General features: G+C 46.4%; 1 protein-coding gene across 2 annotated transcripts in view; it reads left to right on the top strand.

The window, feature by feature from the left end:
• CDK17 (cyclin dependent kinase 17) overlaps positions 1-18803 on the top strand; it is a 1505117-nt gene that overhangs the window by 602955 nt on the left and 883359 nt on the right. Inside the window, exon 4 of one of the 2 annotated variants that reach the window (XM_069629414.1) lies at positions 10980-11144. The exons of the other annotated variant lie outside the window; for it this stretch is intronic. Coding sequence (XP_069485515.1) covers positions 10980-11144 — 165 coding nt within the window. The remainder of the gene's footprint in view (positions 1-10979; positions 11145-18803) is intronic. 2 annotated transcript variants of the gene reach the window in all.

Here is an 18803-nt window from a genome sequence, read left to right as displayed (position 1 = left end):
GACTTTGGACTACATTCATGAAAGCGTGCATCGTTGGACCATGCAGTGACCTCATTAGTGCCTGTACTTGTGATCAGGTAAGATTGTATTCGAAATAAGTAGACCACTGATTGATTCACATAGAAGTATCCTTTTTGTAATACTGTGTGAGATTTAGAAGTAAAGAGGCTCATTTTGTGCCTTGTCCACTTTGTGTTGCAGTCCTCTATTCTGAGCAAGACTATAGAGCTGTAGGATGTTTTCCCCTCACTGACACAAGGTTCCATTATTCTACTATGGAGTTGAGTGTCAGTCTGTATACATAATCAAATAGTATACACACAAGTGTTCTGTGTCATTATAAATAAGAGATCTGAATCATAATTGAATATATATTTGTTTGTAGATTGTTGCTAGATGACATCTCACCTGTTGACACCTCGGATTGGTTGCAAATCTAACCATCCGTTTCCTGAAGAAGGTCGCATAAAATCGTGTGGCTGAATTGGGCGCCTATATCCAGACGACCGAAACATATGTCGAGCTGTATTGAATAAGCACTTTCGCTATTTGATTTTTGTATTAACACTTTGTGAATTTAGATTGGTGTTGTAACATTGTGAATATTGTGGTTTATGTACAATCCTGGTCATGCAAGATATGTACATTAAGAGAGAGTTTGAATGAATAATGGAATGAATGGTGGTGTATGGATGTGGATGTTGTAAAATTAATAATTTGTTAGCATTAAAAAGACATGGTATATGAGCAAATATTGCAAAGGTCTATATAAATAAATATATTTTGGTGATACTGACAAGATTGATGCTGTCTGCAGGAAGAAAGGTTCTGATCTCATTTGCCTAGGTCCATTATTGTGTTGTTTAATATATTTAGCCTGAAGGACCTGTGGTAGTTTGGGCACCCTTATTTTTGAAACTCTAGAGAATAAGGGAGCCATCTTGGAGTGGAGCGCATTTACAGAGCGTCTATACGGGAGCCTCCACTTTGACCGCAGGGACCAGCGCTTGAGTTGTCTATTCATGACTGCTATTGTTTGAAATCAAACTGCATCATTTGTGAATAAAAGAATGGGTATACTTTTTGAGTTAAGCTGTGAACCATCTGAGGGACGCAAAGCTAAATGATAAGTTATTTCATTCATTCAAAGACAAAGCAGAGATGGTTCAATTACACAGCCCTGTCAGACCCCCTTTTGAATATTAAAACATTTAGCATTTTCACCTCCTAAACCCCATCTAATAGATGCTAGGATACCATCACATAACAAAAAAGCTGAAACATGCGAGTTTGGTTCATCTTGCCTTAAAGAATTTCAAAGATCACGTCTTCGGTTCCCAGTGAATTCTGTTTTTAGGTCGACAAAGGACAAGTATACATTTTCATAATTAAAAAATATGTAATTTTAAATGAACGGGTGCAAACTAAAACCCTTAACTGCCATACAGATTCCTTTGTGGAAACCAGTCTAAAGATGAGACGATTTTAGCCAGCCAGCCAACCAGCATTTTAAATGGGTTAATATCACCTTTCCAAAAATCTTCCATGCAGTATCGAAGAGTGAGATGGGCAAATAATTATAGGGCTTCTCTCGAACACCCTTTTTATAAATTGGTACAATTTCTGCTGTTTTCCAAGAAGATGTAATCCTATCATACCGAATTGAAAACAACTGTTGGATAAAGGGCCATGTGAAGGCATCATGACGCAAGACACAGACAACAGATTCACAGTTCAAGCAAAATTGTTTTATTAACTTATGTCAGGATGGTTGAAGGCCTAACTTGGCGTATGCTAAGGTGGGATTTCCCTAACTAAAGAAACTAAGGAAAGTCGGAGTCAGGAAGTTCAACGCAAGTCTGTCTTTGTCCAAAACCTATACTTGCCCTCACAACTAAAGCTAAACAATGTGTAGGGATGTCAGCACCACAATAAATCTGTTCCAAATTAAGTTCTGAGTTTCTTCCAGCTCCCATTCCCCAAGTTCAGGAAAGTTCCACAAAGTCTCAGGGTTCCCCAAGAAGACAAAATAGTTCCAAAAAGGGCTGCGAGGCTCCCTTCCTCAAGATAGCAACAAAGTTCATAAAGTCTCAGGCTTCCCTTCCCCAAGGCTCCAGCGCGCCAACTTGTACTTGTTCGCAATCTCTAAAAACCAGTTACAGGTCAACATTACACTTCTACTTTCTTGACGGTTCATACAGATTGCTTTCTTCTGATTCACTTCATAAAGCTTTTTTATCCACTTGACTTTGCTATTTATATAGTATTTTGATTTTTACAAATAGGTTACCCCCGGTCTAGGCCCAGTTGTCGGACCACACGGTCCACCTACAGGTCATGCATCCAGAAACCCTGAGCTTTTTTAGCCCACACAGGTGCTGCTGTATCTGTACCTGTGTGCTGGTTCACACTCACTTGCTTTTCCTTGCTAGCCTCTTGGATTTGCCATAATTTGTTTTCCCACAAAGTTCAATTCATAGTGCTCTTTGCTTTAGTACTTTTCAGCAATATTCCATACTTGCTTTTTACTGCATTTCGTATGATTCGTTCTTTGCTTTAAATATACTGTACGTGTATTTCACACAAACTTATCATATCTTCATAGCTGTGTTAAAAAGCTTTCATTTAGTTAGGAATGCAATGATTTGAATCTGTTATTCTGTTGCTCACAGTTCATCTTGTCCATATTATTCCCCACAATCTGTTGCTTTGGGTTTATTGCATCGTTCACATACTCTTTCATTCAGCATTTACTTTAGCTTTCTAACAGCCCCCAGGAGCGCCCCAGTTCGGGTGCTCTCTCCTTTCCACTCACCAGTCCCTGGCATCTCCTCCAGGCAAATGCTTTCTCTGTTTCTGCTCTTCAGATTGCGAGCCCCGCTCGCACTTCGCCTTCTCTGTGGGTTTCCGCCAGCTCTGCTTGCTTCCGTGGACGCTGATGGTAACTTGCAGCTTTCAGATCTTTGTGCCCGCAGCTCCTGCTGCTAACACCTAACGACTGAGGCTACCATCTCTGTGGTCCTCTCGCGGCCCGCCCTGGCCTCGGATCCACAGCTTCTTGGGGGTACTTGCCAGCATCCTGGCTCTCCTGCAGGAGCCAACTTGGTTGCCTCCTTCTGCACAGGATTCTCGCTTCAGGCCCACAAAGTTCAGCCCAGCTTCTCTCCTGCTGGTCGCCCTCACAAGCTTGTCAGCTGCACCTTTTATGCACCTGCAGCCATTTGATAGGTTGCAGGGGGGAGTCCATGGTCCCAATCGCCTGACCACAATTAGTGGAGCACTCTGGACATGCCTGACCCTTACAAGAGTCTGTAGGCCTCTTCCTCGTCTCAGTGCTGGAGTGGTGAAATGACATGCTAGTGTGCACTACTCTTAGTCGACTCTACCTCGTCCCATTACTTTAATGGTCTGAATGAGGGTAAATGAGGGAAGATGGTTTGCAACAGCCTATAAAGGAATTGGAAGGGTGAAGTTAGTTCTCACAAGGAAAAGGGGATACCATCTCTCGCCTGCGGGTATTCTCTTACCCAATCTCAAGGACCCTTCACCCAGGTGACCCTCGCTCGTATCTCCACCCCAGGGTCAGGATCCAAAACCGATGGCCTTTCCCTGGCCACCTGAGAAGAGGATCCAAGGGGAGTATGTGTGAGGATGCCCTCAGGTTTCTCGTAGCCCACACATCAATCTCATATCTAAAATAACTCAATTGGGATTGCATCAGGTTGTGGGTCTTTGCCCAATTTGTACAACTTAATAGCAGCTTTTATCTCCCTCAAGAAGCAAAGAGGCTTGATTGTACCTTAGTCTAAAAGCCATGCCATTGGTTCCATATCAGGATCCTGAAAGACTAATCTCTTTCCTGAACTCACTAAAATGTTTGCACCATTCTTTTATAGGAATACATATTACAAATTGTGTAGAAGCAGTGGCCAAACCAACTATCACCATTTTCCAGAAAGCTCTCCTATTCCTTGCCCTGTCTCCTCAATCAGGAAATCCCACTTACCCCTGATAAGTTATTCTTTTTTACTTTTAATGTTATCCCTAAAAGTCAAACAGGCCTACTTTATTTCATTGATATCTGAGAAATACATAAGAACTTCCCAGTAGTTTATTAATCTGCCTATGATAAAGTAGAATATGTTTCTGACTTAGGTCGAGAAACCATGCAGCGACGGGAGCCCGCGGACTAAGGCGAGTTTAGGCATAAGTGACTCAAGAGTTTGTCCGAATTGGGGTCTAACCTCATTCAATCAAATGCAACACAAAGATCTGATGAGGCTGCAGCTGTGCAAATGGGTGAAATGCCATGGAACCACTGTCATGGCTGGAGCGATTTCCAAGATGCCGTTGCATGATGCAGATGCCTTAGCAACCTCTCATTTGCTGGTTAGAGTGGAGTACATCAATGCAGCCATTGGGCATCACCAATACCCAAACTTTAAAGATGTAGGAGAAAATGAGATCACTACCAAGTGTAACCAATCGCAGGGAGGGAGACAAACCTAGGAAGTAATTGATCAGAATCATTCTGCCAGAGCTTCATTAGTATGAAAGGGGCTAGGTTAAGTCATTCAGTGTCTTGGACCCAGTGGAAGGAAAAGCTGCTGATGCTCCCTTGATACAAGGGGAGGCTGCTGTAGGGAGGACTCCTGGAGGGACTGCTGAAAGCACGGTTACATGGAGCAGGCCAATGCAATCCTGGAGAAGCTGGAAGGAGTGTCAGTGATCTGGTAAGCCTTGGAGGAGGAACGCTGACCTGAAGGGAAAGACAGCACTTTTAAAATCCATGTGGGAACTGGAAAGCCAAATCCAGGTCCTTTCCACCAACAACCCCTGGAGTAAGGTAATGGGGCGTTCCAGGCCCTGGCAGGTGGTTCCCAGGACTATATGTGAGGCCCTCTGTGAACACTGATCCCAAGGCCTAGGAGAGTGCCATTTTATGAATGCTGCACCCAAGGCCTATGTGTGGGGCCTACTGTGACTCCTGTAACCCAAGGCTTAAAGAGAGCATTGTTGCAATTGCTGTAACCTGAAGCTTATGAGAGAGGCATACTGTGTATCCTGTTTCTTGATAAAAAAAGGAGACCTCAAAGGAGACCTCAGAAGAAAGAAACCTGATAATAGGGTGAGCCCTTTAGTCCAAGAGCTAGGAGAGAGGCCTCTTGTAAATGCTGCAACTTGAGGCCTGTGTGTGAAGTTTAGTGCTAATCTTGTACCCACAGGCCTATGAGTATGGCTTATCATGATTCCTGTTCTCTTGGTGCAATGGAGACAAAGAAAGAAAGAACTTGTGGACAAAAGGAGACAGTGGACGAAAGGTCCAGAATGGACCTTTTGTGAATTATAAAGTCCAAGGTCCTCGAGGGATCTGTTGTAAAAGTTGAGAGACCTAAGGAGCAAGTTTGTTTTTACTTTAGAAAAAAATGAGCTTTGAAGGGTAGGTTTTTGAAGTGTTGCTTTGGCCAGATCCTTGGAACCTCGTGCTTTTAGCATAGGGTAGTCTCGAGACTGAAGACTCATTGAAATTGGGATTCAGACTTTTCTATTGGCCATATGATTTGGAACTTTCTTTGTAGATTAGTGGTTCCCTGGAGGGTCGAGGGTCAAAGACTTGTTAGAATAGGTTTGTATCTTATGTTCAATCATGGGGAGTTCACTGGGAGCCCTAAGGGACCACTATTGAATTCAACCCATTCCTGACAGTTCTTTTTAAAGATGTCTGTCTTTAGTTTCCCATAGTACCTGTTGGGCATTTATCTAACCCTGACCCTGACCATTCTGTTAACTAAAGTGTCACTTCCATGCCACCAAACTTTTAATCTCCTTCCTCATCTTCTCTCATCTTTTCTACTGCTCTTCTCTCCTCTTTGGACTCCTTGCTTCCCATCTTACCCCCTCAAATCCCTCTACCACTCTGCCATTCGTATCCTCTGTCTTCTCTCTCCTCACAACTCCATCTCCTCCTCGCTCTCTCATCTTGGCTGGCGTTCCTTTCATTTCCAAATTCCACTTCCTCTGTCTTGTCTTTAAATCTCTTCACGATCTTGCTCCCCCATATCTCCCCTCTCATTTCATTCTACACTCCCTCCCGCTCTTTCCGATCTGACGATCTCTTCTTTCTCTATGTTCCCTCGTCCCCATGGGCCGCCTCCTAGTTTTTGCTCCTTTCAGCTCCTTACCCCCTCCACTGGAACTCCCTTCCTCTCTCTATCCATTCCATCCCCACCTATTCCTCCTTTCATGTTGCCTTGAAATCTCTTCTTCTCCACTCCCCTCCATAACACTCCTATCCCCACCTTCCTCTCTCCTCCCTTTTACCCTCCTCTTCTAACCTCTCTCTCTCCCTGCTCCGTTCCTCCTAAGTCCCAGCTCCTCCTCTCTCATCCTCAGCCTATTCCTCTTCCTGTTTCCCACTTCCTTCCCCACCCCCTCCTCCCTTGTTTATCTTCACTGGCAAATTGTTCTACTTACTGTATTACTGGTTTAATTCATATTTTGTAATTGCTTCTACTCTTTTTATTGTATCCTTGTTGTAAAGCGTTTTGGCGTAAAGCGCTATATAAACACAATAAACATAAACATAAAATAATGATTTGTTGAACCGCGAGTCAAGAGTGGGGTGTATCATTGCCTCATATTGGTTCCCCACAGTACACATGCACAATGTCACAAATGTTTGCCAATGGAGACCATTTTCTGTCTCGCTGGCGTGGCAGCTGGCAGACGGAGAGCAAGGAGTTACACATGCGTGTTGTGGAAGGCCCGGGAACTCGGAGCTGCCGGGTTTCCCTAGCTTTCGCTACACTGATGCGGTGAGTCGAATGTGATTGTACAGATGAGATTTGCAATAATGGCACTCATTTCAATGAATTGCACCTTATTTTTCTGAGCTGAGGAAACATTGATACCGTCTGACAATCATATTGGTACTTGGGGCGTCTGAATTATAATTTCTGTGGTGCAAGTGTGCCCAGTGTAAGGAAGGCATGGTATCAACAGCAGACAGACACAATAGGTGCAAGTTTATAAAACCTTTCTTTTGTATTTGATAGGTTGGGAGGATTCCTAACTGGCCCTAACTCTAGAATGGGAGTAGTCTCAATCATTGAACAAATAACAAACAAGTCCAGGTCAGTCTAGTCAAAATAAAAAGGCCTATACTAAAAAAAAAAATGCCCTCCTTCCCAAATGACAAATGTGTAAAGGGAATATAAAAATGAAAAAGTCTTAAAAAAAAATAAAATAAAATAAGAAAGGCTTGGGTAACAACTCCCTTCCCCCCGTTCAGAAGCACTGGGTCTCGAGAGTTTCTTAAAAGGGTACGTGGTTGGCACATTTCTATCAATCTGGAACACTTTGGCAACAGTTCAGGCTTGGGCTTCAAGCTTTTTACAGTTCAACAAGTTCTTTAGGCTTTGTCCGCCTGGCCACAAATGCACAGTTCAACTCTTAACTTGTACTTTACTACACTTCAACACAGGATTTCCTCCACTGGGCTCGAGCCTGTCTTTCCTCTTTGTGGGGTTCCCTTCCCCAAGTTATGTTCCATACAACTTTTATCTTACTTTACTTTTACTGTCGAAGACTTTCGAAACTGCAAGGATTTTACATAGACCTCTGCATGACCACTTCGAACCCACTTTAAACAACACCAATGCTGCTTGGTACTTGTAGTTCCTTGGAATTATCATTTCTTTATTTTGCTCTCTTGGCGTATTTAAAGTTCATATACTTTGGTTTTACACTCAATTAACTTTGATTCAGGATTGCAGTTACTTTCTTGCCTTTGTTTCACGCTTTATCACGACTTTCGAATGTGCGATTTTGCCTTGCAGGACCACTCTGTTACTTTGTATAATCTCAACACAGTTCAGCAATTGTCTTTTCCATTCCGCATTTATCGGCACACACTCAACCTTCAACTCTTGTTACAGTTTAATTTGCCTTCAACACAAACCGGGCCTTTGTTGCCTTTGATAACTCACCGGTTTTGTTAATTTGGTTTCTCTCGTTAACGCCTTTCATGTGGCAGTCAAGGCTGTTACCAATGCCTCCTCTGCTCCTTCCCGACTTTGTCATTCGCCCGCGAGGGGAGCGGGCCGCCTAGAGGCACTTTAAAGGTATATCCTTTCTTCTCAATCCGTTTGTCTAGGAACACTTATGGTTTTCCGAAAGTAGGAATTCTCGTCTGGCTCTCTCTCGTTCTCTGCAGGTGCCGATCAGCCCCTTGGCCTTCCAACTTCGATAGCCTGGTTTGCATTATGCCCCGAAGAGCTGCTCCTTCTCGTAGCCAGCCTCGCCCAGAGTGTGCCTGTGTGTGCCAACTTTTAGCCTGACCGTGAGTGTTAACATGTGGCGGGTGTGTGTAGTTAGGATTACATGCCTGCCTCTGCCTGATCTCATTAAAAGGACAGAGCCATTGCAAGTCATTAGAGGTAATCTTCTTGGCCTCATTCCTCATCTTCCTCCGCTCAATAGTATTGTAAGCGTGAAGTGGGGAGGAATTATGGGAGCTATAGTTTCCCATAAAATAGGTAGGGACAGGGATTAGATGGGTTGTGGAAAAAGGGGGATACCATGTCTCACCAGTGGGTGCTTCACCCCCACTCCCTGAGGACCCCCTACCAAGGGGAATCCTCCCTCGCTTGTCCACCCCCAGGAATGGGATCCAAAAGCGATGGCCTTTCCCTGGCCACCGGAGTACCGGATCCCCGTGGACTAAGTTGCAAAACACCCTCTGGTTTTTCACACCACATAGTTCTTGCTCAGTGATGGTCTAACCTTATGCCATATCGGCATGAGAATGAGGTGAATGCGAAGGACAGGCATGGAAAGCCAATTTCCTTGTTTGCCATTCAGATCCCACCATTGAGAGTACGGCTCTCATACTTAATGCTTACCTAAAGCAAACGATAAACATGAAGCAATTTTTGGTGCAAACTGAAAATCCAACCATCACGTGAGCATGGCGCTTTGTCCTCCATTTTTGAATGAGATTCAATGGTTGTCATATGTATGGTTTCTTTTTTCTTTAAGGCTTTATTGAATTTTAAAAACAATACAACAGGCATAGGTAAACTTTTGCATGAATCCTATCGGGGCATACACCCCAGAATATGTGATTTACATCAACATTTACAACCCAACTCCCATAAAAATAGTTTTTGTCAACAGGATCTTCGACTTGTCAATTCTTATTGCCTACCTGAGAATGGGGTTCATCCAAGACTTGGGTCGAATAATGGCAAAAGTCAATTATCTTGCCATAATACCCTGTCCAATGTTAATTTTTTTACATTTTTTTTTATTGATTTGTATTTCAGGCAAGCCTGTAATTTTATCAAAAGATGTCTTGAGTTTTCTTTTGAAAAGTCTTTCTTTCCGGGTTCTTCTAAAAAAGCTTTCCACAGATCAAACTAGGTGAGTGATGCGGGGTACGTCGGCCACAAAGAGGTTGTTGTGCGTTTTGTCCACTAGGCTCGCTGCGTGAAAGCTGCCTCAGTAAGGGGTGGTCTCGTTGATCTGTGTGAAAGCCAGTTCGACTAGGATCGCCATGGCCACCGTCCACCGTGTGGATTCTCCGGAGATTAGTCTGTTCCACATATCGTCTTCCTGGGCAATCAGCGGTGACAGGTAAGTGGTTTTGTTTTGTTTGGTGCAGGGACAAGTTGGCACCAGGTGCCTGAGCGTTTCCACGCTCTCCGTGTGTTTACATAGCCGGCAAATTTGATTTTCCACCATGCCTCGAATGGCTTGTATTTCTTTTGTCTGCAGTATGTTCAGTCTCGCTTTCATGAACAGCAGTCTTTTTTTTCTTTTCTGGAAATTTGCTGACATACTTGATTGGCACTTTTGGTTTGTTAAACGTGGGCGGAAGATGTCGTAATAGTTTGTTTTCAGCTGCTGCATGTAATGTCCTAATCCAGTCCCTTTCTTCGAGTTTACGTTTGATTTTATCCGGATTTTCTTTTAGGTCTGTCCAATGTTAATTAACTCAAACAGACATATTCTCGACTGGTGCAGAAAACGCCAACTGCTGCATTTACTAGAAAATAAGCTCAAAGAAAAGTAATTTGTTTTTCAGTTATGTACTTAGCAAGCAGTACTAGTTTGCAGATGATGGGTGTAATAACGAGCACCTTGAAGTGATACTGCCGCACGCACAAGCGCTCCGAGTCATATTCTGATTTAGCTGGTGCAGCATTATTTCAACACGTGACTCGAGAGCTGCGGGCAGCAAGGCTCTTTCTACAGTTACACTCATTTCAAGCATCTTGTGGACCAATCGGTGGAGTACACGTTTTTATTAGGGCATGGTCGGGCTGTACTGTCTGATAGCGCACCACAGCCCAATTTAACAGGTCTTTACATATAGGCCATTACAAACTGGTACAGCCACTTCTGCCTGGATTGCAATGAACATGTTGGGAAAATATCCAGCCTGTCAATATTTTTGTTAATGGTGGAAAAAATGCACAATGTGATTTTTTCTGTATAAAAAAACAAAACAATCAAGATGGCCACCAAGGAAATGAAAAAGCAAACTCATGCAAGAGTGAATTTTACATTTGCATGGTAGCATGTTAGGGTGGAATAAGTGTCCCAGAGTAGCAGAGAAAGGGGCAAGTGAAACAGATGTTTTATTTATTTTTTATTTTGCCGGTCACAGATTGGAAAGGCTAGGGCAGCAAGAGCACTGCACAGACAGTTTTCTCTGGACATGGGCCTTTACCATAGGATCCATCCAGCCTTCCGAGCAATCCGATTGGCTGCTCAGCCAGCCCTGTGTCCTAATAAATCTTGTATTCTTTTTCCTTATGAATGTGAATTGGCCTGTTTCGCAGTGAAGTACAGTTAATGAAACAAGATCACTATTACATAATGTTTCTGTTTCTTTCTTTTCTCTTTTACTTCTGCATTCCGGAATCCTTACCTTCCGTTTGGGGATGCACCTGCCTTGCCCTTGGGGCCAATAGAACCGATTGTCAAGAATGGCAGGCCTCCTACATCGCATAGCATGCACTCATTCCTCCATCAGTACACAGGATCGTTCAAGAAGCCCCCGCTCCGGAGACCGCACAGTGTCATTGGTGGAAGCCTCGGCTCTTTCATGGCGATGCCAAGAAATGGAAGCAGACTTGGTAATTGTTTCTTTCTTTGTTCTCGTTTTATCATTTATAAGGCAACTGTGCTTGTTATCGGTAAGTGGTTGCTCAGATGAAAGTCATATATTGAGCTATTATGTACAAGATTTTAACAGAACTGCCATCTAAGATACAAGGCACCGTGATCTATTTATCTCGCAACAGTTACATTATATGTACAAGCACAGAGCCAACATTAAACAGCCATTTGCTTGTCTTGTGCTTGATTAAAGGTTGAAGTCTATATGTTCCAAAGCGTTGTAAAAAAATATATATATATTTCTCATGGGCACAAAGTAATGAAACAATGTGTGCCTAATCATGTCTTTTAATGGGGAAGGTCGTCCCTCGTTGTAGCCATTGCATGCAAAAGTTTGCATTGCACTTTGAAATTCTAAGCATTGGCCTGGTCCCCTTGTCAGTCTCCAGGAGTGGAGATCTAGGTAAGCTTATACCCACCCACAGGAAGTGACAAACAACCAACGGAAGGGCTTCTGTGGCACAGTAACTCAGGGTAGGCACTTATTTTGAGGTTACTCGGGATTACTATGCTTTTCATCTTCCGCTGTAAGATTTTAAACCGATTTATTGAGACTGCAGTGATTCTTGATTTTTTTATTTTCTTCAAATTGCTGTGATTGTTTCAAAGTCAAGTTGTAGGGTGCCACTTGTTGTGAAGTAATCGGGTCAACCGTCATTTGATTTCACGTGGGATGTAATCAGGGGGTCAAAGAGTACGAAATGTCACTTTGAAGTAAATATTTAATGGAGGTGGTGGCAAGAAATTAGAACAAATCTATTTCTGTTGTAGAAAAACAACCGATTTGCAGAAATACCAATGTAAATGTCCAGGGCTATAAAATGTATGAATAACACCACCTATATCGTTTCAATATCAAAATAAATATTTTTCTCCAGCATTGGATCTTTCATGGATTCACATGCTGTGAATATTTCCCGTCGTCAGGCTGGGAAATCTCAGTAACTTTAATATAGTGGTTTTCCTATGGAAAAAACGTTGACACCTTGAGTGTCCTATCAACGTCTTCATGGGTGCTTTAGGCACCACCAATGGGACGTCCAGTATATATAGCCCCGTCCCTGCAGCTTCGCTTCAGATTTCAACCATCTTCCAAACTATTGGATCACCTAATGTTCTCTCCAGAGAATTTGCTCTTCTTTCTACGCAGCCTTCGCTGTTTTCACGGTGGTTCTTCTAGGCCACGTCATGTCAACTGTGGGTCAGAAGAAGTAATTGTTTCACCAGGGTGCCTCAAAAATGTGTATGATGGCGATGGCCATGCAGACTGATTGTACCCCAATTACTTCGCCGAGAACTGTACCATCTGTCAGGGGTTCTCCCAGAGGACTCACAAGGCCTCAACATCGGACAATGAGAAGTCAAGATCTCATTCGTCATCCTCGTCGACTAAGAAGTAGTCTTCCAAGGACAGGCGTCACTCTTCTTCGGTCCATGAGTCATGAGGACCCTGTTCAAAGTCCTCGTACAAACAGGCCTCTTCTCTGTCTAAAGAGGGGTCGGTGCCTAAGACTGCACCAACGGCTGGTCTGTTATCATCAGTTCTACTGATGATGTCTTCCTCGACAAGGGAACCTCCATCGACTTCGGCTTTAATATCTATGGCCCTGTGGACACCCCGCTGGTGACGACCCAGTCGACGACCCCGCTGGTAATGGTGTGGTCGACACCCTTGCTGATGAAGACTTTGTCGACGACCACCCCGTCGACGACGACTACGATGACGATGGAAATGCAGAAGTCCACGGCAAAGCTGGTGGTCGATGTGGATCAGTCGTCTTCTAGAAATATGACGTGGCAGTCAAGGGCAGCATTTACGTCCATACTTCCGATGGATATTCTCCAACATGAGCCACCCTCGACCTACGAGTTTGATCCTGATCATTCAATGTTGGGTCTGCAGCCTGCTCTTCCATCCACGTCAGAGGGTCTGGGGCTGTCCCGCCTCAATATCCTCTGGTGAATCCGCACTCCTTACTCTCAATGCAGGTGCTTACGATGTTGCAATCGCTCCTGGGCCAGTTGGAATGCCGGCTCCCTGTGCCTCAGGCGCCGGCTGTTCCGTTGCTAGAGGACTTACCTATTGTTTCTCGTCAGAAGGATGTATCACCTGCTGTCTGCCAGGGCGTTTAGCCCGCCTCAAAGTGGTCAGGAAGAAGGGGAGCTAGTGGAGTCTAAGCCCGACAGCATTCTGCAGGACACTCTCTCGACGGTCTCATCGTCGCCCCGACGCGCGGATACCTGGGATCCTGATCCTGATCCGGATCTGGATGCTTAGAGTAGCCCGGTCCAGCCATCTCTTGCCGGATGATATTGGAGCTTTTCATGCCATGATGGCGAAGGCCTGTCACGAATTTGGCTTCATACCGGAGGAGGAGAAGAAATACTGTTTTTTGTTTGACGATATGGGGAGAGGCAGTCTTTTTGATCCCCATATTGGACCACATGTGGCAGGAAGGACTTCGGACAATGCGCCACCCGTTTACAGATCCTGCGATCAAGGGCCGCCTGGAGAAGCAGTTCATGCACTGACGTTGCAGTGCACTCCGGAGTTGGTTGTTTCGGCTGCAGCAAGTAGAAAGGCTCAGTCCCAGCACAAGTATACGACTACGCCCGAAAATGAAGGCCGTAAACTGGATGCTTTTGGAAAAAAGGTCTTCATGGTGGGTGCTACTATGGTCAAGGCAGCCAACTCGTTGGCTATCATGGTGCGGTACGACCCTGAGATGTGGCACAGATGTGCTCCTCTGTTGGACCACCTGCCAGAGCAGCAGCGAAAGGAGGCAATGCTTTTGGTTCGTGATATTGCAATCGACCTGGCAAAGTCTGGCTTTAAGCAGATTAATAATGGGGTTGTTCTCCGGCGGCAGGCCTGGCTTCGCTGTACAAGGTGGTGGCTATGCCTTGCGAAGGGGGAATATCTTTTAGGAGAGAAGATTGACAACACGCTGAAGAACATGAAGGAAGACTGATACTGACAGCCCTGCAGGGCAGACAATCTTTTCACTCCTTTCGGGCAGGTGACGGGGAACGCCAGATTTGCAGGTTCCTGCGACAAGTGGTACAGTATATCTACCTATTTCTCCCAGGGTTTCCGAAGGTCCTTCCAGTCGGCACAGCGCAGCAAGGAGTATTAGGGACAGCGAAAGAGGGGGTCCTCCTCCTCTCAAAGAGGCCGTCAGTCCAAACCTCAACACTGACTGCCACAAGGGCAGTCGACTAGGAGGGAGGGTGGCGCACCACCTCGACGAGTGACGTTTGATCATGACGGACAGATGGGTGCTTGATGCAGTCCAATACGGCCACTCGTTGGAGTACTACCGGTAAAAAGAGCTCAGCCACACCTGCAGGTCTTGCATCAAGAGGTGCGTCTGATGCTGCAAAAGGGCTATCGAGAGGGTCCCGACATTGGGAAGAGGAAGAGGAACATACTTCTGGTTCTTTGTCATCAAAAAGCCAATGGAAAATGGCGCCCCATTCTGGACCTGCGGCCGCTCAACAAAAATGTAAAATGCCCAAAGTTCAGGATACTAAAGTTGCAAGATGTCATTTGGACGTTTCGTCCAGGGGAATTTCTGGCGTCATTGGATCTCGAGGATGCATATTTTCACATCCCCACGCACCCCAGGCATCACAAGTTTCTACGGTTTATGGTCGACGACAAATATTACCAGTTTCGGGTACTTCCCTTTGGCCAAAAGTCAGCTCCCAGGACTTTCACCAAGTACCTGGCTCCGGTGACGGCTTACCTATGCAGACAAGGACACCATGTTTATCCGTAACTGGACGACTGGTTGGTCAGGGGAGTGACTTGTCAATGGATGTCGGAATCGCTCAGCGCAGCTATGTTCCTGTTACAGCGTCTGGGCTTTGCTGTCAACTTCGGCAAATCCACGCCCTCAAGGGATTTGTTTTTTCTGGGAGCTCATTTCCAGATGGCGCTCAATCAAGACAAGCCATCAAAGAAAAGAATAGAGAAGCTGTTGTCCCTGGTGGGCTTGTTGGTACCGGGCACTTCGGTCACGGTCCGCGGGTACATGTCTCTTCACGGCGCCATGGCTTCCTGCATCCCACTCGTCCTGAATTGTCATCTTTTCATGCGACTTGTGCCGGAGTTTCTCGCTTCAAGGTGGTCACAGACCCACGGCTCCTGGTCAGACAAGGTGGTCATCTCCCGGTCGCTGGCGAAGGCCCTGCGGTGGTGGACTCACTCAGGCAACATCATACGCGGCACGCCCCTGGTGGAACTAGATTTTTGGTATACGGTCTCGACCAATGCCTCCCAGAGCGGATGGGGTGCTCACCTGAACCAGTTCCAAGTGAAAGGCCTGTGGTCTCGTCGCATATCAACGTTATGGAGTTGAGGGCGGTTCACTGGGCACTGAAATCTTTTCTTCCCATCATTCAGGACTCAGTGGTTCGGATTCTCACTGACAACACCACGACTGTTCCATCTACGCAAACGGGGGCACACATTCTCGGCCCCTGTCCCAGGAGGCTCAGGTCATCTGTTACTGGGCCATAGCACACAGGGTTCGGCTCCTGCCTTTCTACCTACCAGGGGGTCAAAACATTCAGGCAGTTGCTCTCAGCAAGGAGTCTGCTCAGATGCACAAATGGCGGCTGAAGGACGATCAGGTTGCGAGAATATTCAGGAAATGGGGGACTCCCTCTCTGGACTTGTTCGCCAACCTGAGAACAAGCAGTGCCGTCTCTTAGACAGCAGAATCTCTCATCCGGACTCCAGGGGGGACGCTCCTTCATTCCTGTGCATGGGCCTGTTCGCATATGCCTTTGCTCTGTTTCCGTTGATCAGGAAGACGATTCAGATGATTCGCAAGGTCACATGCAGGATCATCCTGGTGCCCCTTTTCTGGCCCAGACAGACCTGGTTCTCAGACCTTCTTCACCTAGCAAGTGATGACCCTCTTCACCTGGGTAAAGAGCCAGATCTTCTTTCACAGGACAAGGGGATGGTGTGGCATCACAATCCGGGCTCCCTCAACCTAGCAGCTTGGCTCCTGACCACTCCGAATTTGGAAGTTTGAAGATTCCTCAGGAATGTCGCTGCAGCAAGGGTCCCCTCTACCAACGCGTCATACGCCCGTAAGTGGAAAAGGTTCTGTTCCTGGTGTTAGCAGCTGGGCTTGCAGCCATTGCGGGTTTCGCCTGCACAACTTCTGCCTTACCTTCTGATGCTGGCGAAGGGGGGTCTGGCATTGTCCTCTATCAAGGTCCACTTGGCAGCCATCTCAAGGTTCAAGCGGCAGCGCAACTCTACGCCTCGGTTCAGTGATAGATTGATTAAACATTTCCTCAAGGGCCCCCGAAGACAAGGTTTTCTCCGGTCTGGAGTCTCAACTTAGTGCTTGTGGCCCTCATGAAACCACCATTTGAGCCTATGTCAATGGCTGCCATAAAATCTCTCACGTGGAAGGTAGTTTTTCTGGTGGTTATTACATCTTCCAGGCGGGTTTCAGAACTGCAGGCTCTGGTCATTGACCCTCCATACATGCGTTTCATGAAGGACAAGGTTTTCATATCTACGAACCCCATTTTATTCCTAAGATTCTATCAAACTTTCAGAAAAACGCTACGGTAGCCTTACCAACTTTTTTTGTCCCTAAGGCTTCGACTCCAACAGAGAAGGCGTTGCATTCCTTTGATGTCAAGAGGGCTTTCAAATTCTATCTGGGCCGGACTAAGTCATTCAGGCATCTAAACAACTCTTCGTAGCTTTCGGCCCCTCTAACAAGGGGAAGCCGATTTCGAAACAGGGCATTTCACGATGGGTGTCGTCTACGATATCATTCTGCCACGAAAAAGCCAACAAACCTTTGCAGGTGCCGCCCAGGGCTCACTCTACGAGGTCCACGGCGTCATTGGCAGCTCTTTGGGCGGGCATACTGCTCAGTGACATTTGCCAGGCAGCGACGTGGGCAGTACCGCACACATTCACCAGACACTACTGCCTGAATCAACAACATGCTGAGGACATGCAAGTTGGGCGTGCTGTGCTTCATCGCCTGTTCCAGTAAGGTAAGCGTTGCAGCTTCCCGAGCTTGAGTTTTGCTTATGTGTTCGTTATTGGTCAGCTGAAAGTAATCTTTCAGTTGTTTATATTGCCTCTTGTATACGTCATCTTTTCCTGTTCTGCACCGCCAGGTCTTCTTACTGCTACGTAGTCTGTTCACAGCATGTGAATCCATGAAAATCCAATGCTGGAGAAGGAAGTGGTTTCTTATTTGTAACTCCATTTCTTCAGCGTTGGTATCTTTCATGGATTCACATGCGCCCTCCGGCCTCCCCTTCAGGCAAACATCATCTTAAGGTATCCTCCTGGTTTGGAGAGGTTAAAATCTGAAGGGCAGCTGCGGGGGCGGATATATATATATTTCTGAGGCTTGTGGAATCTGCTTAGATCACATGCTGTGCATAGGCCGACATCTAGTGGAAGCTGCGGAGTATTACAGTTTGTTTTTCGAAGTCGAAAAATGGGCGTCGACACAGGGCGTGCCAGTAATACTATCCCTAGTGTGACGTCCCCTGTACCCATGATCCCTCACGCGTCTAGGATCCCCAGATTGTTTTTTTCCGCCATTCTGGTCGGAAGCACTTCATCGGAGTTCCCTGGCTTTGCCATATTTTCACTCTAAACTAATTCTAATTTGCCCCGTTTGGCCAACCTTTCGTCGATCAACATCTCGACGCCGAACCGGGGAGGAGATCAACGTCGAATACCCGACGGATTGGGCCTTGAGGCTTCCGCCTCGGCTCGGGCCTGGGCCGCTGGCCTCGGCCCTACAAGTAGGGAGAGTGGGGGTGGTACACTTCCACACTCGACACCTTATTACCTACACACACTTGCCCGCTGCCCACAGGCGCGTATGGAGGGTACGCCCTTTCAGTTTTGCCCCAAGTGTAATAAGAAATACCCTTGGGTAGATAAGCACGCTACGTGCAACCTTTGCCTACCCAGAGACCACCCCGAGACGGGTTGCAGGGCCTGTAGCAGGTTTAAGGCAAAAACTCTTAAGGACCGCTCCACCAAGCGTTGGGCCCACCACGCCAAGCTAGCAGCTATGGAGGCGGAGGGTACCTTCAGCGACGGCAGCGACGCCGAACTTTCGGACGGCGAGGGCACCAAGGCGTCGAAGGACAGCCGAACGCACGTCCCCGGCCTCGGAAGGTCGTCCGTCCCGGCGACTATGGGGAAGTCCCCCGGCGACAAAAGCGTTACACATACACACGCTAAACACAAAAAATCCACCCGAGATTCGACGTCGTCGAAACCTCGGAAAGAGGCACAGAAGGAGCGGTCCGAAAGGACGTCCTCTGGGCGGTCCCGGTCGAGGTCGCCGCACGACGTCAGGCAAGCCTCCACACTTGCACAGAGTGCCTCGACCATTAATATCCCGGAAGATCAATCGTCCGGAGACGAACACGACTTCCACCCCCAGACTGCACCCCAGGAAAAGGGTACATCACTTGGGAGTAAAGAGGGGCCAGTTTCGAAGGCTAGTTCGAAAGACAGGGATTCCACCTCCGATCCTCGACGCCAGGCGTCGAAAGATAAGGGAAAGAGGAAACACACTTCCACCCACGGGGAAGGGGGT

Source organism: Ambystoma mexicanum, chromosome 12 (genome assembly GCF_040938575.1).
Source record: "Ambystoma mexicanum isolate Mex_15411 chromosome 12, UKY_AmexF1_1, whole genome shotgun sequence".
NCBI lineage: Eukaryota > Metazoa > Chordata > Amphibia > Caudata > Ambystomatidae > Ambystoma > Ambystoma mexicanum.
This window is presented reverse-complemented; position numbering and strand designations above follow the sequence as displayed.